The 24,913-nt window shown below is 36.2% G+C and overlaps 2 protein-coding genes across 3 annotated transcripts in view; one reads left to right on the forward strand and one right to left on the reverse strand.

The window, feature by feature from the left end:
* Positions 1–207: 207 nt before the first annotated feature.
* On the reverse strand, positions 208–4,610 carry RpS19a (Ribosomal protein S19a). Of its 2 annotated transcripts, none has more exons than XM_088265112.1 (3): positions 4,585–4,610; positions 4,294–4,364; positions 208–633 (listed from the first exon to the last, which is right to left on the reverse strand). In XM_088265112.1, the coding sequence occupies exons 2-3, from the start codon at positions 4,362–4,364 to the stop codon at positions 240–242; spliced, it is 465 nt and encodes a 154-aa protein (XP_088121238.1). In that variant the 5' UTR covers positions 4,585–4,610; the 3' UTR covers positions 208–239. The 2 variants fall into 2 exon arrangements, with proteins under 2 accessions (XP_088121238.1, XP_088121237.1); XM_088265111.1 differs by having other exon boundaries at positions 4,501–4,610.
* Positions 4,611–4,980: 370 nt separating this feature from the next.
* The window catches only part of Hsl (hormone-sensitive lipase), a 30,759-nt gene continuing 10,826 nt past the window's right edge, over positions 4,981–24,913 (forward strand). The window contains exons 1-12 of the mRNA XM_088265115.1: positions 4,981–5,559; positions 6,979–7,136; positions 14,708–14,894; positions 16,090–16,303; positions 16,947–17,137; positions 17,794–18,043; positions 19,202–19,411; positions 21,044–21,172; positions 22,450–22,605; positions 22,933–23,173; positions 24,132–24,224; positions 24,507–24,651. Coding sequence (XP_088121241.1) covers positions 5,269–5,559; positions 6,979–7,136; positions 14,708–14,894; positions 16,090–16,303; positions 16,947–17,137; positions 17,794–18,043; positions 19,202–19,411; positions 21,044–21,172; positions 22,450–22,605; positions 22,933–23,173; positions 24,132–24,224; positions 24,507–24,651 — 2,265 coding nt within the window. The 5' untranslated portion in view covers positions 4,981–5,268. The remainder of the gene's footprint in view (positions 5,560–6,978; positions 7,137–14,707; positions 14,895–16,089; positions 16,304–16,946; positions 17,138–17,793; positions 18,044–19,201; positions 19,412–21,043; positions 21,173–22,449; positions 22,606–22,932; positions 23,174–24,131; positions 24,225–24,506; positions 24,652–24,913) is intronic.

Consider the following 24,913-nt stretch of genomic DNA (forward strand, 5'->3'; position numbering starts at 1 on the left):
ATCACTAACACCCAGACCAATTGAAAATAAATCTTTCTTAAATTCATTTTGCAATTGTCGGGAATCGAACCCATGACACTAGTTTTGCAGTCGAGCGTCTACCCAACAGACACTTAACCTGTCGTTATTGTGGAAAGCAAAAGTTCCAAAACCATTAAGAAACCACATGGTAAAAAAAGTATTTGACCGGAAATAAAAAGAATTGCAGAGGTTTTATAGTTTATTTTACATGTTTAAAATTACAAAACGATGGGTCCCTGGGTGTCCTTGCGCGCGCGCGCCTTGGCCTTGACCTGCGCGGCGATGCGGTCGAGGTCCCGCCGCCCCTGCTTGGTGAGGCGGCGCCCGCCCTCGGGGGTCTTCTCGATGAGCTTGAGCGCCTCCAGGCTCTGCAGCGCCTTGCGCGCGATGCCGGCCGAGGCGCGGCAGAAGTGCGCGGGCGTGACGCCGTTGCGCTTGCGCCCGCCGTAGATCTTGGTGACCGTGCGCACGCCGAGCGGCGAGCGGATGTAGATGTGCCGCACCAGCGATGCGCAGCGCACGTAGTACCAGTCCGCCTCGTACGGCGCCAGCTCCTTGAAGCGTCCCGTCTTCACCAGGTCCACAAATTCGGGCACGGGCAGCTTGCCAGACCTAGAAACAGACAGTACTTTGATAAGCCCAGAACAAGGCAAAACGATTATCACAAATTTAATTTTTATGTGTTTTTAAATAATAATAAAATACAGTTTAGTAGACTCTTGTGCAGATTTTAAAAAGATGAGAAATATATTTTGTAACGACAGCCTCAATCTGAAGCTTTGGCAGATGATGGTTATGTCGCTCACTCCTTTCAAGAACGTCATAAATCAAAAAACTTGTTTTTCTCCATTTGAAAAATATTTAGTATATTTAAAAAAATAATTAAACAATACCTCTTCTTCAAAATGCAAAAACAACACTTTCTGGCTTGTAGCGGGTAAATATTAAGTTTAAAATATGCCGCTTTTGCTGGGACATTTGATTTTGCGATTTTTGATTTATGACGTTCTTGAAAGGAGTGAGCGATGTTTTATGTCTGATTTACTTCTATACTGAATTGAATAGTGGACCCTCAAAGCTAGCACTATGACCTGACTAGAGCCATTTGAAGTGTGGCTACAATGTAGAATGCTACACATTCCATGGACCGATATGGTCAGCAACGCAAATTTGCTCCAAAGAGCAAGAGCAGGGAGACAGTTGCTGACTGATATCAAGGTCCCGAAGGTGTCCTATCTGGGGCATGTGCTGAGAGGAGACAAGTACAAGCTATTGCACCTAATTATAAAAGGCAAAATAGAGGGTCGACGAGGTGTGGGCAGAAGACAGATCTCCTGGCTCCGGAATATACGAGATTGGACGGGGATCAGGGCCAAGAGAGCTGCCCAAGCAAGGACAATTTCTCTCATGTGATAGTCGACGTCAGAAGGACCTGACATGACATGAACAGAAGAATTTCGATTCTCGAAACAATAAAAATACTTGGGAAGCTATAAGAGGAGATATCCGATAGCCCGCAACTTAATTTTCTCTAAACTCAGGTAACATTTAACAAAAATGAATTTATGCTAAAAACACCGTTTTTTATTAAAAAAATTAGTTTTTCTTCGAAATAAATGTATGGTTATGAAAAGAAAAAAGTTATTGAAAGGTAAGGAGATTAAAAATATTTTATTAAATATATATTATAAAAAAATTAAATCCCGATATGAATTCTAAAAAATAATGTGCGCGGTACATATGTGGCTCATCGCGCAGCTGGCCGTGTACTGAATTGTATAATTGTGAGTACATGCTTAAAAGTAACAACCTTCAGTGGAAAAAGAAAAAACGTTAAATATATAATGTTTAGTTGGATAATGACTCAAATCAGTAAGTTGTTTAGGGGAATGGATGTGTTTTAATATAGAATTAAGCATTTCTTTAAATTTTGTTTCTTCTTCTCTTCCACACTCAAGTGATGCATAGGGCACCACACCGAATCAATGCAGTGTTTATTGTGCTGAGTAAAGGCAGGGTGACCAGTCCTGCGCTCCAAATTCATGGATGTAGGAGTGGAATATATATATATATATATATATATATATATATATATATATATATATATATATATATATATATATATATATATTACATAGAGTGAAGGACATTACTGCTATGTGAGAAAGTTTGGTAGTATGCGTAGTTATGTAGACGCTCGACTGTAAAACTGGCATCGCGGGTGATTGATTGATTCCCGCCAATTGCAAAATAAATTCAAGATTTATTTTCAACTGGTCTGTGTGTTTGTGATGTATTCTTTACATCTGCCTTCCCTAACCTTACTATACTACCTGCAGACAAGCCTCTAAAAGTAGAGGCTTCGCGGGTTATCTCTTTTTCTTTTTAAATCCCAATATGTACTATTAATTTTATTTTACATTTTCTAGTATTGGTATGGTTAAGTACAATGCAGGAATAACATGTAGGGTTTAACTCAATTTATGATTGAATACTATCATATTGGTGTACTTTTTTTTTTGAGGTCAAAGGATCATGCATCCCTTATGTCACTGCGATCATATTAGGTGTATTGTGACCTCCCTCTGTATCACAGCTCACTCCCAAGACCAACGTGTGTCATGTAACTCACGACCTGTCTTGGTGGTAGGAGCTTCACCTTCTCGGAGTTCAGTAGAGGTCCTCCAAGGATGTGACTTTGTTTGCGAGCGAGTGCGTCACAATTATAGAGAATGTGGATTGGCGTTTCGTTATCCTCCATACAAAATCTTCATACTGGGGAATCATGTAGTCCAATTTTTGTCATGTGTTTCCTCAGTCTGCAGTGTCCTGTCAAGGTCCTGGTTAGGATCCTTATTTGTTTTTTGCTACTTTTGGTGTACTTAAACAAGTGGTTAGTTCGCCTCCGTAGTGTAATGGTCAGCACGCTGGGCTAACATACTGGAGGTCCCGTGTTCGATTCCCGGGGGGTCTTATAAATATAAGTGATTTTTCACTTTAATATTTATTCAATATTACCCTGGACTAGAGGGCTGGCTGATCACATTTCCTTCATGTATTAACAATCAAGATAACACTGCGTTTATATAATGCAGTGCCCTATGACCCATCAGGTGCGGATTAGGGTTTGAAGATAAATAATATATTCCACTTACATTAAAAAATGCTTATATCTATATGTTTGTTGAGTAAGAAATTGTGTTCATTATATTTTTATTTCTATGATACAATTATATACCATATAAACATGATTGAAAATATAAGGTATACTGTATATGATATCCCTGAAGTGCAGGAGTGATCACCTTGCCTTCATGTGGGTAACGATCAAGATAACGCTGTGCCAATACGATACAGTGCCCTATGCACCATTGGGTGCGGATAAGGGTTAGTAGAAGAAGAACAAGAAGTATATGATATCACACAGAGTAATAACAAATAATAACACATACATTTGAGAAAAACATGGCACGATCAGGTATGCCAAATACTTGAAAGTGGTCAGGTTAGGAGTTGTAATAATCGGCAGGTATGTATGAGGAGATGCATGAACGTGGAAGAGGCGAAGAATGCTTGCAAAGACAGAGTGGTGTGGCATTCTATTGTCTCTGGCTACCCCTGCGGAGCAGCAGTGTGATGGTTAGTTAGTTAATTTTTATATTACACATACCATCTCCAAAATTTTAAAACAACAGCACTGAATATATCAGAAACAAATCATGTAAACAATGTCTCTGCTACTTGCTTGTTTAACTCAACGTTAAAATACAAAACAAACTAATTGCTATTTTAATGTTTACCCAGTCGGACATTAAATCTGAGACACATACATAATAGTCAAACATACTGATCACTGCATTACACATGATACAAATAGACAATAAATACAGTAGAGTGGAAATGTACTGTTCTTTTTTATTATTACGAAGAGATATAATGACACACTTCATTTTGACTAGAGGTTAAAAACGAAACATTAATGCGACAGGGTGATCAGATCAGTCCTGTCTTGTAACGTAGCATGAATATTAACAACCGCGGAATTGGCTGACAGAAGACAAATCAACCACAATATTTCACCTGTCTTTAAAATCACTCACTGTTCACACAATGTTAAAGACCAACGAAGGTTGATGAAAGCATTTAATCTTACGGAATTATCAATCGATCAAAGCTTCTAGTTAGTAAATTTGCACTGCATCAGCAATTTATACAAGTCAACAAGAATGACAGTTGACGTGATTAAAACTCATTTGTTAAATTCGCACTTACTTCTTCAAGAAGGCGGCAATCTCCCTCACCACTTTGTCTTGTTCGACGTCTTTTAATGTGACTGACGGCATCTGAAATAATGTAAAACAGGTTGAACACGCGTTGAAGGTATTCTGTCACAAGAAGTTTTTAAGGTTAAACGCAGGAATACACAACGATTGGATATTGTTTGCTTGAAAATAGTTTTGTTATCTGTTTAATACGCACCGTGGATGTTAAATATGTAAAATTGTCGTAAACTACTCAAATATCCTCAAAAATAAGTCGCCATGTGGCCCGAAAGACATTTACCTTTAATGGCAGCCAAAACCGGAAAGATCCATGCAGGCCGCGGTAACGGTGTTGCCTTATTACTAAATAACAACAAATCTAATGCCTAGTCCACATGTATGTATAAATATTCAAATAAATTAATTTTACCTGCGAATAAAGGCACTGTTTACCATTTGTTTAGTTAGATATCGTGATATAGAAATCAAAAATATGATTGAAAAATCTTTCATTCTCCCTATCATGCGATTTCAGATGAAATTTTAAAAAAAAAATATCTTTACAGGTAAGTACGTCACTAGTTGATAAATTTTATGAACACTAGGTGCTTACCTAATCTTAAAATAATATCTATTTAAGAACAGGCTGAACCTGACTGAATTGAGAAATCAAAAAATCATTTGACAGAATTGACATTTGAAATAAACTGGAAATTCAATCAATCGTCCGATCTGATGATTCCGCCGTGTTTGTATTTTGAAGACTCAAAGTTCATTTAAAATGTCAGGCATGGTATATTATCGTTGGCGCAAAAGCGTCAGGTGTTGACGAATTCAATTTAAATAGATTTTGTCTAATTACATTACTACACGCATTATTTATATTTTAAATTTCTGTTTTGGTGAAATTATAAAGGAAAAGCTGTACCTCAGTGTTAATTTTTAAAATTTATTTTTCCTTTTATTTGTGACGTCACTTTTATAGATGAGATTTTATTCATACATTGTCCGCGGGATTCGATATATTTCGATGAACATAAAAAAAGTGATGTCGTCCCCGACGTGTTCGGCCCCGGTAAGCGCAAACGGTAAAGATTTTCGTGAAAATCCGGCTCCTACGTATGCCGTGTACGAGACACTGAAAGATTTATGCCACAATAATTCAGATTATTTCAAAAATGACGAAAGTGACGCGGGACAACGGCTTCACGCTGGATTTAACAGTCTAATAACGAGTATCGATACGGTCCTTCCCTTGGTGGATCTCGTCAGAAAGGTACAAAACTTTAATAACATGAAAATTTTATAGCTTACAAATTATTGTAAATAATTAATGAAATCTAATATATTCTATTTCTTTGATGACATGGTGATTTTTTTATTATTATTTCTCATTGATAATGACAAGCAATGGACATGATACGTAATAATATATTTAAATTTTTAGGCCAGTTTCTGTAACAAAATTTAATTATTTTATACTAGCTTTACCCGGCCAGGCGTTGCTGTGGCTCAGCCTGGTTAATTAAAAAAAGAAAATTGAAAGCATACAGTTATATATTTAATTTCGCAATACTTGCAAAGCAATGAAATATAAAAAAATTATTAAGTAACAATACAATAAAAAAATATGAAAAAATAAGCCGCCAAGGAATACCGGCTGTCAAGAAGTACGCTGTCCGCCATGAGAATTTTTCAGCATTGCGTGTGTTGCTGCTACATTTAAAAGATGGCGCTACCATTACCGTAAAAAAAAACATTTTTTTCATAGAATTTTTACCAGCTACAATTTTATTTAGATAGATAAATAAAAGCACCCGTATTGAAATACAACTTTGTGACAAAATTTCATAAAAATCGGTGAACAAATTTAGGAGATTTAAGACTTCGAACAAACAAATAATTATATAAATTTTCTTATAATTTAATTAAATATCCACTTGGATTCCAATTCGGCATAAATGTGTCAGATATACCCGTTTGTGTAAAAAAGTGTATGGTAAGGGTTTTAAGCAGGATTTAAAAAAAAATAGAATCTTTTTTCTTACTATATTTTATATGTAATTATTATTTAAATACACTACTTAAATTCATCCATTTTTTATTTAAGTTTTACTTAGTAATTACCAGAGGGAAAACAGAACAAGGACGACCGAAAAAGACTTGGCACGATCAGATCAATTAGAACCTATAATCTGGCGGTGTCAAAAGTCTGCATAATCGGAGGGCATGTATTACTAGATGTATGGATGTGAAGGAGGCGAGGAGTGTATGTCAGGACAGAAGAGTGTGGCGTTCCATCCTTTCTACCTACTCCTGTGGGGAAAAGGCCTGATGGTGGTAGTAGTAGTAGTAGTAATTACCACTATTTCTTAAAATATATTGTGACACATGTTTCAATGCATTCTGCATAATTTTCATGCACCATATATACCAAGTAAAACAAACTATAAATGGATAGATATTCCATTATGTGACTGCCGAATCAATAAATAAAATAAAATTTATTTAATCTAAATTCATTTCATCAGAAAAATTATATAAAAATCATGGTTTCCAACCCCTACCTTGTTGTGTATATGACACAGAATTTTGCCTAGCCTCCCACCAGTCTGAAACCCGGTCACTGGTCAAATAAAATAAAAGTGGAAAAAACTATAGTTTTTATTTTATTTCATTCGATCTTTCTTACCAGGAAGCGCCATCTTTTGACTTCGATGAGAAGACTCCCGGCAACGGTTACCGCAGTTTCGTATCGGTGGTGGACTATTGCATCGAACACGGCGTGGCTGTCAACAGGCAGGTGTGCATTGCCCGAGAGTCACTCCTGTTCAGGAAGCTATACTATACCAAGTAAGTTGATCATTTTAATACAATCCTAGACCCCTGACTCCTTTTTTGACAAAACGGAAGCAGAAAGAAAGGGAGAGTAGCAGCAGAGGCAAACCATGAGTTCCTACTCAAAGTTGTACAAGATACACGTAAGAAAGCTACCACTGAAGCAGGCCTGGCCAACCCAAATTGCACCCCGGGCCGCATCGATGACCTAAAATTTTCCCAAGGGCCGCATACAGACATTAGATTTTTTTTATAATAACGAATTTCATACTTATTGATTTTTTTGTAAGTACATATTATAAATAATTTGAATGCAGATGTATCAGAAAGTACAATCAGGGTAATTGTGAAGAAAAAAACATTACGACGACCAGATGTGAGGAAAAAACACACATTCAACTAACAAAAAATGTATTTGTATAGTAATAAACATTTTGAAAAATTTAAGAATCAAAACTATAAATTAGGACACATAAATCAAATGATATAAACAATTTTATTTTAAATAAAACCAATTAATCAATGACCACTCAATTCAAGATTTGAGTTTCTCTTCGCTTACTTAACTAACTAACTAACCATCACGCCGCTTCCCCGCAGGGGTAGGCAGAGAGAATAGAGCGCCACACCACTCTGTCCTTGCAAACATTCTTCGCCTCTTCCACGTTCATGCATCTCCTCATACATACCCGCCGATTGTTACGACTCCTAACCTGACCACTTTCAAGTATTTGGCATACCTGATCGTGCCATGTTTTTCTCGGTCTTCCTCTGCTTCTTTTCCCACTAACATTCGCCTCATAAATTTGTTTTACCATTCTTTCCTCACTCATTCGTTCTACGTGTCCAAACCATCTCAACACACCTTTCTTAATTTTATCGATAATGCTTATCTCAGCTTTGCATTCCTTCCTTATTTCACTATTCGCACATCTATCATACATCGTTTTGTCGCACATTCTTCTGAGAGATCGCATTTCGACTGCATTCAGTCTACTTTCATCCTTCGTTTGCCAACTCAATTTTTCACTTCCACACATTAGACTTAATTTTCTTCGCTTACTTAATTTTTCTAAATCTATTTCAAAAGTTGACATTGCACACCTTAACTGGTTTTCGAGATCTTTTGAGATTGCCTTAAATTGGCAATGCTGATGAGCGTGCGGACGTATATTGTTCACTGTTTTTATAACAACATGCATGACTTGGCTTATAGATAATACTTGAAGGCATATATGAAATCACAAATATCTTACTGGTTTAAAAATATATTCTTTATAAATGACCGCGGGCCGCGGGTTGGCCACCCGTGCACTAAAGCCTATCAACTTTTTACCGGTCCAATGTGGAATATCATCTAACATTGATTTTTTCCTCATAGGTCCCATGTCAAATGTCATTCAACCTTTTTTTTCATCATTAGTATTATTATGTTAAAATGCTAAGATCAATTCTTTCTCTCTCGTATATATTACAACAGTATGTGGAGCAGAGGACAAATTAATTTTTGCCGGAAATTTATTGGAAGGATGATTTGACATTTGGTTGGCTTAATCGATTACTTTATAGACTTGTCTAACATGATTTCTTAAGCGAGCCAGCCAAATGTTCCGTCGTAAGCCCTGGGATAGACTTCCATCGTCTTTCATATGAATATTATAGATGTTTGTATATTAAAAGCATTAAAGTTGACTTTTTGGTATGGTAATTTGTGCCCGCCTCCGTAGTGTAATGGTCAGCACGCTCGGCTACCATTCTGTAGGCCCCGAGTTCAATTCCCAGGAGATCAAATAAATATAAGTGATTTTTTCACTCTAATATTTATTCAATATTACCCTAGACTGGTACCTGAAGTGGAGGGCTGATCACCTTTCCTTCATGTGTTAACGTTTGAGATAACACTTCGTTTATATTATTCAGAGCCCTATGCACCATTGGGGTACGGATAAGGGTTTGAAGATGAAGAATAATTATTATAGATGTTCCTATAATATTGATATATCATTTGTGGGTAAATAATCCAGTATCTGAATAAATAATAAAAAAATATTATTTTTGTTTAAAATAAAATAAAAACTAAGATAGTAATTCCCGCACAATGGAGATAACATTGACTTTTTAAAACGACTGTTGGCAAATTTCGATGTTGGATTTTAAAAATTGTATTTGTTAACACGTTGTTGTCGGGACACGGCATTTGCCGTTTTTTGCGGACTGTTGGTCAACTGCGGGACACGGCAAATGCCGTTTTTGTCAACTGTCGGTTTTCGACAGCAAACGGCAATATACGGGTTTGTTATCAGCGTAAAATAAAACGCGTTGAAGGGTAATTTGCTACCTGGGTGCTAAGCGACAATCTGTCGACATTATTTGAGATGCCTTGTCCGGATTGACTATTGTGCCCCTTGTAAAGGCATCGCCAGAAATCTTTTTTCCAGAGAGTTTTTATGCGATCTCAATCTCCAGTTTAGTTTGAGTCATTTCACGTATTGGACTATTTTTCATACCGCCCGCACTGTTTTGTTTACTGTTTGGTATTTTATTATTTGCATTGTATAGGGAATGATACCTCGGAGAGGAAGACTATTTTTTAGAGTTTACAATGCTTCTAAAATTGTAAAAATACAAAATACTTAGTTAAAAATTATGATTATAATTTATTTTTGATGATCAAATGTCATTTATGATTTCTTTGAAAATTTCAATCGAAAATATTATTTGGTTTAGAAATTGTGTCAATTTTAAGAAAGCGATATATTTTTGCGGTAATCGCGAAAAACATCCGCCATAGGCTAGAGTCTATTGTTCGAAGCGCCCGACTACAATGTGTTAATATAATGTTATCCAGAATCAAGTTCATTTATCTGATTTTATTTTATATACTGACCCAATTACCCACATGTGTCACATTTCATAATCTGTTCTTTGTTTATCAATGATGATGTATAAATAATATTACTTATTTGTCAGAATAGACATCTATCTGCTTTGTCGTAAGATAAGAAATAATGGTCATGAATTTATTTATTTAATTTAATAAATGTCTAGCGTAACTAAATTCCTAATCAGACAGTGTTTCGATCTTATTTGTTATTATATTATGACGAAGTTTCCACAATCAATAGTATGTGTGTGTGAATGGACTGTTTATTATAGGTCTACTGTTGTAAGTGTTTTTCTTTTACTGTTGTAAAAGAAAAACACTTGTTTTTTTACCACTTGAGTCTATTTTATTATGACGACCATTCTTTTATCTTGGTTTATATTTAGACCTGAAGATGGAAGCATAGTTTCCGAAACTAGTCGTCATAATAAAATAAACTCAAGTAGTAAAAAAATAAGTGTTTTTCTTTTACAATTTCATCATGTCTTTCCACAAAGTGAATGTCGAAACAATAAATTTAATAATCAACGTGTCACCCCACAAAATTAATGCCAAATTCATAAATAATGTACAAAATGCTAATCCATATAAATAAAAATGAAGTCATTCATTATGTTCTATCTTACCTTCAAGTAATTCATGGATACCAACTTTGAAATTTCGACTCAACATTGTATTTGAATACCCGTGTGTTTTTAAATACACCTGTGAGAGCCGAATGGCAGCACCATTTGTTTAACTTAGCAGTAACACACGCAATACTATACATTGCTCGTGGCGGACAGCGTGCTTCTTAACAGCTCCTATCACAATGCATTTTCAATGTTTTCAAAATAAAAAAATTAAAAAAATTTGTATCGCAATGGCAGCGAGTTAAGACACCTATAATTTGTTGATTGTATATTATCAACGCATGGTCACCAGAATTGTTAACAATAGGTGAATTATTTTGAAATAATTTCTACTTGGGTTTTGGGGCTGACATTTACACATTTCGGACGCTGTTTTTTACGCCTACAATCGTTGGCGACGGGATTCGATAATCGTTTACATATAGTTAAGACCTTATCAAACAGATTGGTACATAATATTCATATAAAAACATTAAATGATTCCTTATTTTCTGACTTTAAAATGATGCCGGCGCAGAAGGTAAAAATACCCCTGCCGTCCTTAGTGCATTAATAGATGAATAACATCATCTGGGATTGTAATAAACGGATGTACAGTGAAACCTCTATCTATCGTTTTTAAAGGGACTTATTGAAATAAACTATGAATGCGGGATAAAGAAGTCAATACATAAGGAGATACGATCGAGTAAAGATACCGTCCTCCCAATCTGCATAACCATTAGTAGGTGGATATTTCAAGAAAACAAGTTTTAGATGTTAATAAATGTATTTATTAATAAAAAAATACAATGTTGAACAGAACCCAAAGATCTTCAGACCTCTTTTGCTGTATCCATCACACAAGCTTTCGATAGTCTGTATCCTACACGTTGAAATATTGTCGTCGAATGTAACAAAATTGAGAAAATTAAAAAAAAACAGACAAATTATACCAAATATATAGCATAATTCAAACGATGAATGCGGTAAAATGGTGGATAGAAACGATCGATGCGATCTATTTTTGTATGAAATGAATTCGGGGTAGAAGAAATAAACGACACATTCGGGAAAACGATTATTCGAGGAACGATAGATAGAGGTTTCACCGTATAACCATTTGCTATGTGACTGCCACTTTGTGATGTACATTGTTGCATACAAAGACATTAAATTTTATTTCCAATATAAGTAAATGGATTTACTCTCTGATCATATCAATTTTGCATTTATGAATCAATTTGCTATCTGTCATACTTGTAAGTGACCTTAAGTAAATCATGTACCTTATCATTTCAGTGATTATGTTGCTATCTGTAAGCAAATATTAATCAGCATTGCATTTTATGCTTATTCTCTTTGTTATTTATACTCGCTGGAGTATATAAATGTTTCTAGCTTCATTCTATGGATTTTTTATTTGTTAATGTATAAATAATTTCTGTAATTACAAGCTGTACTGAGTTGAAATATATTCAGATGCTATCAGTAACATGCTCATTACTTGATTGCAATGGACATCAATGCAAAATATTATTTAGTACTCATTGTTACTGATAATATCTACATATCGCTCACTCTTTTCAACAATGTCATATATCAAAAAACTTGATTTTTCATGAGATCGTTTTTAAGGTTTAAGAATACAATAAAATGTTTTAAAAATAAATATCAAGCCACTTATTTAACTTTTTACTGTGCATCAGATCTTGTTAGGTAAAACCTGAATGTTTTTCCTGTTTTTGAAAGATATTTAGTATATTTAAAATAATAATTAAACAATACCTTTTCTTCAAAATGCAAAAACAACACTTTTTGCCCTGTAGCGGGTAAATATTAAGTTAAAAATATGCCGCTTTTGCTGGGATATAGTACATTTTCTGGGCATTCCGAAAACATGCACAACTGAAAATTGTCAATTTTTGATAAATGACGTTGAAAGGAGTGAGCGATATTTGTAACATATAGTCTTTCTGGAAAAAATTGAACAGTTTAGGACCCATAAAAAATGAGTGTCTTTGCGCAAGTCTGGATTTACAAAAAGGAGTTAGGTCGATTGCTTAAGGTTGGGAAGGGTATTTTTATCTTCTGCGCCGGCCTCATTTCAAAGGCAGAAATAAAGGAATTACATATTTAATGTTTTTATATGAATATTATGTACAAATCTACTTGTTAAAGTCTTCACTATATTTACATAGTTATCGAATCCCGTCGCCAGTGGTCCACAGGTGTAAAAAACACCCGTCTGAAGTGTGTTAATGATATTTAGCCAGTAAAATATAAATGTTTTGAATATTGAAAGCATTAACTTTGTGGATCATATTGATATATTATTTCGAGAAATAAAAATACTTTCTGTTCTGATCCCTGACCCTGAAGAGGGCAACAGGTTGTTGCCGAAACTAGTTGGTTAAATAAAAATGTGAGTGGATCAGAACACAAAGTATTTTTATTTCTCGAAATAATATAGTAAAATATAAATATTTCTAATTTACTTATGACTGTTATTTTCCCTGTATAATACAAAGACAATTATTTATTTTAAATAGATTTTTTTTTATGAGTCATAAAAATAAAAATCCTTATCTTTTTGCCAAATATTTTTAAGATGAGCAGTCTCATTGGTTCATACAGTATGAGTATCATATTATTACTATAATTAATTGCTCTTATCATTTGTAAAAATAATTTTTTATTTGGTAAATATGTCATAGTTAATCATATTTTTAATTAGAATATTACTCGACCCATGTCTATAAAGTAATCGATAACCTTATTATGGAAACTTAATTTTTTTTTGTAAATCTTTGCTTTTTCGACTATCAGAAATTATCGCCAAATTCAATTTTAATAACCCCTTCAACATGGTAGCCAAATACGCTAACTACTACACTCTGAATGCGGACATCTGAAAGTTTACAGCATTCCATTTTTTTTATAATTCACTTTGATTTTTACACAATTAATTATTTTTGTCCGCCTCCGTAGTGTAATGGTCAGCACGCTCGGCTACCGTTCTGGAGGTCCCGGGTTCGATTCCCAGGGGGGTCAAATAAATATTAGTGATTTTTTCACTGTAATATTTATTCAACATTACCCTGGACTGGTACCTGAAGCGGAGGGCTGATCACCTTTTCTTCGTGTGTAAACGATCAAGATAACACTGCGTTTATATGACGCAGTGCCCTATGCACCATTGGGGTGCGGATAAGGGTTTTATTTATTATTATTAATTATGGTGGGAAAGATGGGACGCCTCGGAGCTGGTAGAAAGCAAACATCGTGGCTGCGCAACATCCGACTGGACCGCAATAAGAGGGGTGGAGATGTTGTTCCAGACAGCGCAGGACCGCAAAGCTTTTGCCAGAGTTATCGCTGATATTGCAGGGACCTGATAAGGCACAAGCAGAATATGATATCTTTCTATTGAAACATTTTTTACTTTTAGGTTTGAAAACAAGAATCAAGTTGATAATACATAAGTGTGATTCTCAATATTTTTAATTTTTGTGATTGTCATTTTCACTTTTATATTTTTTTTACAAAAATGTTTGTAATATTAGTATATAAATCACTCACCAAGATTTTTTGTCTACCGGTTTCAAGATGTACCGTAGAACGGGGCTACTTAAACATTGATGTGTTACTTGAGCCTAGTACAAAAAAAATATTAAATCTGTATTTAGTCTACAATAATGAATGTATCGTGACAATAAGTGTCACCTGTCAGGGAAACAATGAATCATGTCGATACGTTCATTATTGTAGACCAAATACAGATCTAAATATTTTCTAAATATTGTACTGGGCTCAAGTAGCACATCAAAGTTCAAGTAGCCCCGTTCTGCAGTACCCGTCTCTCCGTCAGAAAAATCACTAAAGCAGCATGCAAACAATACTACACATCACTACCATAGCACTATTCACACACTTATAACTACATAAAATGTTGATCACATGCGATTTTGGTCAACCCAAGGACCAACATGACCCGAGGACCAATATGAATGTAAATTAACTGACTCAGAGTCTGGGACGCTAGCTACGGGACCAAAACGTGGACTCATCTGCTTTCTACTTTGCTATAGGGAAGTGGAAGCATGCTGCCAACTGCTGGCGTCTCTGCAGACCTGCCTGCAGCATCTCCACACGATGCTGGGGTGGGCGGAGCCTGGCGAGCTGTTTCCCTCCGTCCCGCACTCTCCCAAGGAGCTCTTCGCGCAGTCTGAATCCATCAACCAGTACTGTTTCTATGGCAGGTGCTTAGGATTCCAGGTATGGATTAAAGACCTATCCCTGACTACAACACTCAAAAAATTAACAATTAAAACATGAAAAAATTATCATAATAACAAATTTCGAAATCCTAGCAATCAATTTTATTTAACCACCCTACATTTGGGTTATTATACAAAAAGTAGGTGAAAAATCATAGGATATTTTTTTTCATAACATTTTTCATAAACAATGCTTTTTTACAATTTACTAGACAATTTTTTAAATTTATATTATGACCCTATTTATGACCCTTTGCAAGTCAGAGGTTCTCAGCATAAGATGTCGCCGGCATTCTTTGTTTTGTTATTTATGACATTCTATTGAATATTTTTACAAATATATTTTGTATTGAATCTAATATATCAACCAACATAATCTTGACATATTCTGCGAACATTGCAAAAATAATGTGGCAACCCACACATCTACTATGGCAACTCAAATCGAGTGAAATAATGAACACACCACGGAGCCCGCAACGAGCGGAAACTAGCTCGTCACACTTCGCCGCCGCCCGTCCTCAGATCGACACATATTTCAACTGTTCTCATATTAGAATCACGCGATTATTCTTAAGTATTTTCTTGATTGTAATTTTATAGAACTGAATAAATTTGTGTTAAAAGTAATCCGCTTTCATCTTGCTTCCCTTCTGATAAATTAAAGTGGTATTCAACTAGAAACCATAATAAGTAGCCAGTAATATTGACCTCGAAATGCTAAACGTGCCTTGTGACGTATTGGTATGCGTAGGGCGAGTAGGAACAATTTGAATAAACGAACGTTTCTGTGATTGCGGATATACTTTTTTGTACAAAGTAGAAAGCATACATTTTTAATACTGTATGTATAATTTCAAAATGCAATTGAAATTTTTTTTAAACACTGTTGTAATAAAAAACTCATCACACATTATCACAAAACCTTAAATTTGCTTGGTGACTATGTAGAGAAGTAGTTGAAGAAATGGGTACTAGTTTTCGGATGACCCTCGTATTTTTAAGGTGTAAAGAGGGGTAAAAGAAATAAAGACAGGTTTAGACACTGTATACTTCATTTTCAAACCTGTTAAATGTAAGGGTTTCTTGCTACCCGGTATTTACACAAATTCACATCATGACGTATTAGCTCTCCTTAGTCAGGTTTACCACATCGTTGGCTGAAACTCATTCTGATATATTTTATTTTCCAGTATCACCCTTCTCTCAGGCCCATCCTCAAAGGGATCGCCATTTGTATGGCCGGCTTCTCCGAGGCATTTTACAACGGAAGAAATATAATCAACTCCGTGTGGGCCGGAGGGAGATACATGATAGATCCGGAGCTGAGAGCGAGGAGGATAGTGAACATATCCCAGTATGCGGATATACACTTCTGCAAGGCGTTTTGGTTTCTAGCAGAGAGTGGTAATATATTTTGTATATTAATAGAATTGTTAACTTTGTTGTATGGTTAGGTTAGGTTAGGTTAGAGTGATAATTACCAATATTCTGTCCGTAAATACTGTCACTCTTAATGGTTCATGTCAAAACATGTTCCTTATTTAATTTTTTTAAAGAATTATTTTATGTTATTAATGATTGATATGAGAGAGGGGTCCGCCTCCGTAGTGTAATGGTCAGCACGCTCGGCTACCGTACTGGAGGTCCCGGGTTCGATTCCCAGAGGGGGGTCTAATAAATATAAGTGATTTTTTCACTCTAATATTTATTCAATATCACCCTGGACTGGTACCTGAAGCGGAGGGCTAATCACCTTTCCTTCGTGTGTTGACGATCAAGATAACACTGCGTTTATATGATGCAGTGCCCTATGCACCTTCGGGGTGCGGATAAGGGTTTGAATGAATGAAAATGCCTGGTCATAAGCCCTGAGATGCTCAGACTTCGATATTCTTTCATATAAAAACAACGACAGATGTTCCATATAAAGTTGAGACACCTGTAATATTCCATATTTCCATCTAATAAACATTGTCATCTATATCGAGATATCATTAGAATCGAAAAATTGTTGCTGGAATTCCATACGGTTTTTTTTTTATTTTAGAAATAATGCAGAAGCTTCCAACCCTGGTTTCCTCGTCCGTAGCTGTGAACCGACTGATCTCAATTCCCCCGGAACCTTTAGAATTCACAATGGCGGATGGATCCACCATCACGATTCCAGTTCCAGACGCCCACATCGGTCCGCAAACTCTGAATGTCCGGCTTATCTCCAAAGTCAAACGGGAAGGCATGGTTTGTATAAAGTCACCTTTACATATCTGTATATAAGGGATACACGCAACAGGTTTTAATTATGCTGCATATTTGCTATATTTTAAGAGATAATATTGTCTGGAGAGAATGCAACTATAAAATATCGGATATAAAGAAAGCACGGGCAGAAATAGGTACTGTGGAGTAATAGGATAGACACTCGACTGCAAAACTGGCGACACATGTTCAGTTCTCACCAATTCCCTATCGAATAATAAGAATAAGAAATGTGGTATTACCACAAGGAAAGAGCGAGTAAATTAGATTACTATGCTTTCGTTTGATCCGATTTCCGGCCTCTCGTTTTCGCTCAGTCGGCGCCCGACTATGCTCTGGAAAGGACATGGAATCTGTGACTCGTGAGCTATGACTTATGACTTCCATACAAATGTACACCGGGGTAGTTTTTGTATGATCAATTCAGGAAAGGTTAACAGCTTTCGTTTGATCCAATTTCCAGCCTCTCGCTTCTCGTCTCGTTTTTATTCAATCGGCGCCCGGCTGCACTCTGGAAAAGAACGTGGTATCTGTGACTCTGCGACTCTGAGTTTTGAGTTGCTTAATACAATTTCCACACAAATATGAATTTTTGTATGATCAGTACGGGAAAGGTTAAGAAGGATTGTCCTCCTTAGGTAGGCGAGGGTCCTGGCGGGGAGGCGCGCGCGCGGGGACTGGTGTTCCACTGCCACGGGGGCGGGTTCGTGGCCCAGAGCAGCCGCTCGCACGAGGTGTACCTGCGCCACTGGGCCGAGGCGCTCGGGGTGCCGCTGATCTCCGTGGACTACAGCCTGGCGCCGCACGCGCCCTACCCGCGCGCCCTGCAGGAGGTCTTCTATGCCTACTGCTGGGCCGTCAAGAACGCCCACCTGCTGGGAAGCACGGGTAAGTCTCAACTCACAATGGATCCATGATCACACGCTATTGTCAGATAAAAACAAAACAATAATGCAGTATAATTAACTAATTAACATATTGTTGTCGGGCGGGTTTTTCATTAACCCCAATCCTAATTACTCAGACATTCTGCCGCCTGATCTTTAGTACACTAATCACAAGTAACCATAAATGCAATACCAATTTGTAAGATGTTTTTTGGCGTCTCTCGCACTCTACCAAAAGTAAACAAATACAACAATTATAAGCGTCTCCCGCTCTCTACCAACAGTATGTAAAAGATGCTTTTAAGCTTTTCCCGCAAACAATGTGTTAATATTTTTGACTTCTCAACATAGACTATGAACAATATGGATGTCGGGGTATTGACAGGGCGTACGACCTGTCATGGGCTGGTTAAGGGATCACTTTGCATATGTGTAACATTCACCATTCTATCCATGATTGACAACCACACTATTAAACATTTTGGGACTCCTACATACTCGTTCATCATTAATCTTATGATGCTGAATATATAAATGAGTTCACAAAAGCCATCAATGTTGGATTGAGAAAACCCCTTTTTGGATGTATGCAAGATCTGAGCCCTGGATTAAAACCTGAAAATATAATTTTCTATATCTTCTTCTTCTTTTTCTAGATCCTTAGGGTCTGTTTGTGCCTCCGCTTGTAGCTCTTGGGATGTTGACTCCCAGCTGTCTTTCCACCTTTTTGGAGGTCTGCCTGGGGGTCTGCGTCCTTCAGGGATTCCTTGAAGGGCGATATGTGGAAGTCTGTCATCTGACATTCTGTTTACATGATCATTCCAGTATCGCCTTCGTTGTCGTCCCCACCTCACAATATCCTCCGTCTTACACATGCTCCGGATGTCGGAATTTCTTACTCGGTCTTGTAATGTGTTTCCGGTTATGGATCGGAGAGTTATGGATGGATTTTCAATATGCAAATATAAAATATAGTTTTATGTAGCTTATACTTTGTTATTTTTTACCCATTATTTTTATCAGTTATTCTTACAATATTTTGAGTGTGTCCAAACACTTGTTCACAATCTTATTCATCTACATCGAGATATCAAAAAATAACATTCTTTTGCTGTCTGATGTTATCACCGTGTCTGATTGGTGGATGTCTCCTCACCAGGGGAGCGCATCGTGATGGCCGGGGATAGCGCGGGCGCCAACCTGAACATGGGCGCCTGCCTGAAGGCCATCCAGGCGGGGTTCCCCGGCCCGGCGGGCATGATGCTGGTGTACGCGCCGCTGCTGGTCAACTTCGTGCCCAGCCCCGCGCGCCTGCTGTGCCTCATGGACCCGCTGCTGCCCTTCGGCTTCATGATGAGGTGCCTCAAAGGTCGGTACACAGACTAATTAAAGTGTGAATTTGAAATTCAACAATAAAGTAAATAGTCTTACTGATTGCTTCAAATCTTCTGATCCCCACCTGCACTCGATGATGGCTACTCATTGAATTAATGTCATGTTAACCCATCCGCATATCAGTTTTTTTTATTAATACGTACCGTAGAACAGGGCTACTTGAACTTTGATGTGTTAAATTGTTGGGTAATATATCCAAAATAAAACACGGTGACGAAACGCGTCACGCATCAACATATCGTAGTCGTGCAGGAGAAAGTGACCAACTACCAAAACGTAAAATGTTCAGGAGGGCCATTTAAGTCACTATTGCTTGGCAAGAAAATAAACACCAATGCAGTTAGTCATTTTTACCAAGTCAATATATTATACTTCCTAGTTTAAAATCCTTTGGGATATTTTCAGGACAATATTAAGCTAGTAAGATATCAAATAGTCAATGATCACGTTTTTGTTAAACAATGCACTTGGTCACTTTCTCCTGTATGACTACGATATACATAAATAAATGTAGAATTCAATCCAAAAAACCGTGTTTTATTTTGGATATATTACCCAACAATTCAATATGGAATTCTACCAACTGTCTGCAGTTACAATAAATTTGATGTGTGACTTGAGCCCAGTACAAAAATAAATATTTAGACCGTGGTATCGATCGAAGTATCGATCGAAGTATCGTGACAATAAGTGTCACCTGTCAGGGAAACAGTGAATCATGTCAATGCGTTCATTATTGTAGACCAAATACAGATTTTTTTTTTTGTACTGGGCTCAAGTAACACATCAAAGTTCAAGTAGCCCCGTTCTACGGTATACATATTAAAAAATTTAAAAATGCCCGGAAGGGAGGTGACATGGTTTGTTAAACAATGATGCGCTAATATTTTCCCTGATTGAACGAGAACAAACATAGAAATAATCTTGAAATGCAGAAAGAGGTAACGCACACTAAACAGATTGATTTTTGTGGTTTAAATCAGTCCAACAAATCATAACTCTCGCGTGCGACTCATACTTTTGAAGCGTCAAAGGCATTCAAATTCAACCGAGATATAAAGTCTCATAAAATTATGGCTATTACTGTTTTACCAACAAATATGGTACATATAACTATTATTTATAAGCAATTACGCACATATTTTATTCAGTGCTAGATCAGAAATGTGATAAATTGATAAGAAAACTTAATAATAATAAAACTTACTCAATAAAACATTACGCCTGGGATGAAGTTATGAATTTTAACTTAATTTTTGTGATATTTTAATCAAAAAGATAATTCTATCCTTACAAGACCATCCTTGGTCAAGTGCTGTTAGTAAATTTGTTTAAAAATATAAGAAATAAAATAATTTCCAAAAGTTTTCTTTATTAATTTGTAATTCTGTATTGATTTACACACAAAAGTATTTTTTTTAATATGAACTACCCACGGACGGGGATGTGGCTTGAACCACGGCTGATATGCGAATGTAAAATATTCTTATACGCAAGATATGGAGGCTGGTATGCCGATGGGTTAACTTGATTGTTTTATGAAGGCAGTCGTTATATGTATTGCTTCTATTTTAATTATCGTCCTGATAACCCATTTTTATTTCAGCCTATGCGTGCCCACCGGGAAAATCAAACGGAAAGTCCTCATGCAGCAGTAAGCAGGAATCGGAGTCGGTGAATAACAGCATGCACACTTCTACTGACAAGGATTTCTTGAAACTCAGTCCATTGCAAGGTAACGTTACCTTTATTTCACTCAAATACTAAATATGACACATGTGTGTATATATTTTTCATATTATTTTTTTAATTCTCATCAAAGATGAAGAAGAATATGGAAGTCTGGGCATTTACGGGGCTGACGACCGTCATAGGATGGTTTAAGTGTTTACTTTACACATGTGTAACATTCACCAATTCTACCCATTATTGACAACCACACTACTCAAATTCTTGGAACTTCTAGATATGAACCAATTTTGAAACATTGTTCTTGAATCACTAGAATTTCACTAGAGACATCTATTGATGAGATGAAAAAAAGCTATTTATTAAGCAGAAACTCTTTTATTAGTATGTGAGGTCCGAATCCTGGATTATAATCACATACATGAGAAACACCAGAAAATATCACTTCATTTTTATTATTTTAGCCTATAATTTGACCAGTCAATTTATTTACAACATTTTGAGTGTGTCCAAATACTTGTTCACAAATCTGGATTATCTCTTAATAACTCCTATAATTAGAGATAATCCATTGTGAACAAGTATTTGGACACACTCAAAATGTTGTATATTTATATTTTTCAACAAATAAATGAAATTCTTAACTCAAACTTAAAAATAATAAAATGTATATATGTATCCATATTGATCTGTTTTCATTGCAACAATATCGTTTGAAATTCAGCAAAGTTATGAAAAATTGTTCATAGATGTCAGTAACTCGCGAGATTAGTGCTATATCCATAAAATTATTTTTTATTGTTCATTCAAAGCCACTGACTATTACTTCAACCACTTACTATGTCTATTATCTTGACTCACTATTGCTATTATTACTTACTAAAACCTCCATAGTGTAATGGTCAGCATGCTCGGTTACCGTTCCGGAAGTCCCGGGTTCGATTCCCAGAGGGGGGGATCAAATAAATATAAGTGATTTTTTAACTCTAATATTTATTCAATATTACCTTGGATTGGTACCTGAAGCGGAGGGCTGATCACCTTTCCTTCATGTTTTAATGATTAAGAAAACACTGTGTTTATATGATACAGTGCCCTACGCACCATTGGGGTGCAGATAAGGGTTTGAAAAAAAAGCCACTTATTATTATCTAATATTATTTTGAAAGATGGAGCTCAAATCATGCTGTTGGAATAAGAATCGCAAATGTTATACAAGATTAAAAGTTATCACTAAAAGCGAGTTAATGGTAGGTCGCGAGCCCTGTAAATGTCCGGACCTCCATATTCCCCTCTCAAATTGAAGACATTATTATGTTTCAGATACAAATGGAATACTCGGTGTGTCGGACCATTCCTCGTTTGAAGAAATATCGGAGAGCGATTTGGTGGAGCTCCAGGCGCACAAATCTCCCACCAGTGACCACCTCTCCGACACCCTCAGCGCTGCATCCCTATCTAGCGAACACAGGACACTAGGTACTATTGTCGTCCATTATCAGCTTGCGCATCTTTGCTGCATTGAATTTTTGTTGATAATAATAAATTTGGATAATTTATATAGCATCATTTTTGTAAAATACTACCTCAAAGGCGCTTCACTGTGATTGAATTGGGGAAAAAACTATATATTTGACAGGACAACATGAAGTTAGCGACAGTTTAAATGATGCAAAAGTGTTGCTAGTGGCAGAAATAATATCTGTTCACTATAATAGTAAAGTACTTAAAAAAGGAAAAATTTCTATGGGCATGCAGAAAACATTTTTTTCTTACGCTCATATGTAATTTTATGCCATTTTCTAGTGACTCCGACAAATGAAGATCGTTCGCAACAGTATGTGTCCGAGTTCTTGGAGAAGTATGTCCTGGAGAGTGACACAGACTCAGAGGGGCACAAGATTCCCATTTTGAGGAAGAAGTCTGTCGACGTGGATATATTCTCTTCGGGCTCTGGTCAGACCTTGGGAGAGGCCACTTTGGTGGCTGAAGACAGCGCCTCTATTGATACTTCCGGGAAGCAAGCATCGAAAGGCATTCACACCAGGTATTTTGAAGTATTGCTTTAAAAAATTATATTTTGCCATTAAGTCCTAATAAAACATGGTTTGTTTCAAATTGAAAATAACGAATTTAAAAAAAGATTTTAAACGCTATCTTTTTTAAATATATTTTTTGTCAGTAAATAAATTAATACAAAAAAAAAACACACAAGACAGTTTGCACTATTCTTATTGAAATCCGTAAAGAACTAAGGAAGATATTCAACTGTCTACATTTTAACGTGTCCAAGAGTGAGTTTCTGCAGACAAAACTGTATCTGGGGAGTTTTTTATTATTTTTTATTATTATAGTTTTTTAATCAGTCAATGCAACAAGCACCATATTTTCTTGATTACAAAAAAAATATGCTTACTCAACTAAACATGATTTATATTATTGAAATTATCCATGTTTTGTTTGACAGTATCATTACGATGATGTCACACAAACATTGTTTGAAGTAAAACGTGGGTAAATCCGAAAAATAATCTGGTTTGTTTTTAACACGTTGACTGCCATGGCAATTTTCAAAATTCTGGTCCAAAAAGTCTATTTCATTTTCAATAAAAATATTATTTTACTTCTTGATTTTGAATAATTATATTTTCTATTCATTTATTAATAAATTTTCTGTTCATGTAAGCCAGCATTGATTTTTTGTTCTCTATGGATAATTTAAAGTTTGTGACATCCCGTTCGAGGGAGTAGTCCCTCAATATTGTTTGTCCTCTTATATACCTTGTGTGAGAATTTTTTTTAGCCATCTATCCATATTAGTACATGTACTAGGAATTTTATCATAGCTGCATGAATATGGCAAGTAAACACAGTACGAGATAACTAGTAGTCGGCGTCCTAGCAAAGAACGCAATCTACGAGTTACCTCGTAGTTGGCAGTCAACGTATTAATGTTTAAGATTAGAACCTCTAAAAAATTAATCATGGTACACTTTCGTTATCAGAATAAGCGAAGCGGCTGGCAGCATTGTGGGTGTGGTGTCAAACAAGTTTTCAAACTTCACGTCCTCCAAAAAGGTTTCTCAAAGTGAAAGCAGGTAAGCTACATTTACATAGATTTATTCATTTCTGATTTGTTCATTCACCCTCGAAGAATTACTGAGAACGGCAAGGGTACAGCCATTTTGTGGGCCAATAGACAAGTCGACAGAAATGCGAATGGTGAGGGAAGCTGAATGCTAAATAGCGTTCTAATTCGGCAAATTGCCTTGAAAAATAGTCTCAAAGACATTCCACTGTCTCAAAATTAAGAAGTTTTCATGTCTGATTTCTCCCATTTATATTGTATTTGTATTCTAATATTGTTTTTCTTCCTTCAGAATCTCCATCCAGTCAAATCTTGATGCTCTAATTGCCAAAAGTCCATCCGATGAATTTGTTTTCACCGTACCTAAAGATCCATTCCTATCTCCGTACTGGGCTGACGATGAAATGTTGAAGAATGTACCACCGCTAAGGATTTTGGTAATATTCCATTTAAATATGTGTGTTATTTTGTTTAAAGTATAAAAGGTTGACTGCCCATAATAGCCCTTATGACGAACTACACATGCAGGCTGTCCTGGGCTTTTGTACATTTTTCCATTTCATGGATTCTGAAAACGTTATAAGTCTACCTGGTTTGAGTAATCATCAACTTTTGATTGTAAAGTCAGCATTGTAAAAGTCTTTTAGAGGGAACAATAGGCCTGAAGAGACAGATAGAAGTGCTGAGAAGTGATCATTA

Source organism: Brachycentrus maculatus, unplaced genomic scaffold (assembly GCF_059751285.1).
Source record: "Brachycentrus maculatus isolate JH-2025_06_01 unplaced genomic scaffold, ASM5975128v1 h1tg000242l, whole genome shotgun sequence".
Taxonomy (NCBI): domain Eukaryota; kingdom Metazoa; phylum Arthropoda; class Insecta; order Trichoptera; family Brachycentridae; genus Brachycentrus; species Brachycentrus maculatus.

Bases quoted from the DNA above. Each gene is read 5' to 3' on its own strand.
- RpS19a (XM_088265112.1), bottom strand. From the start codon at position 4,364: ATGCCGTCAGTCACATTAAAAGACGTCGAACAAGACAAAGTGGTGAGG. The intron at 634-4,293 runs GTAAGTGCGAAT...GTCTGTTTCTAG, and splicing joins ATTGCCGCCTTCTTGAAGAA to GTCTGGCAAGCTGCCCGTGC.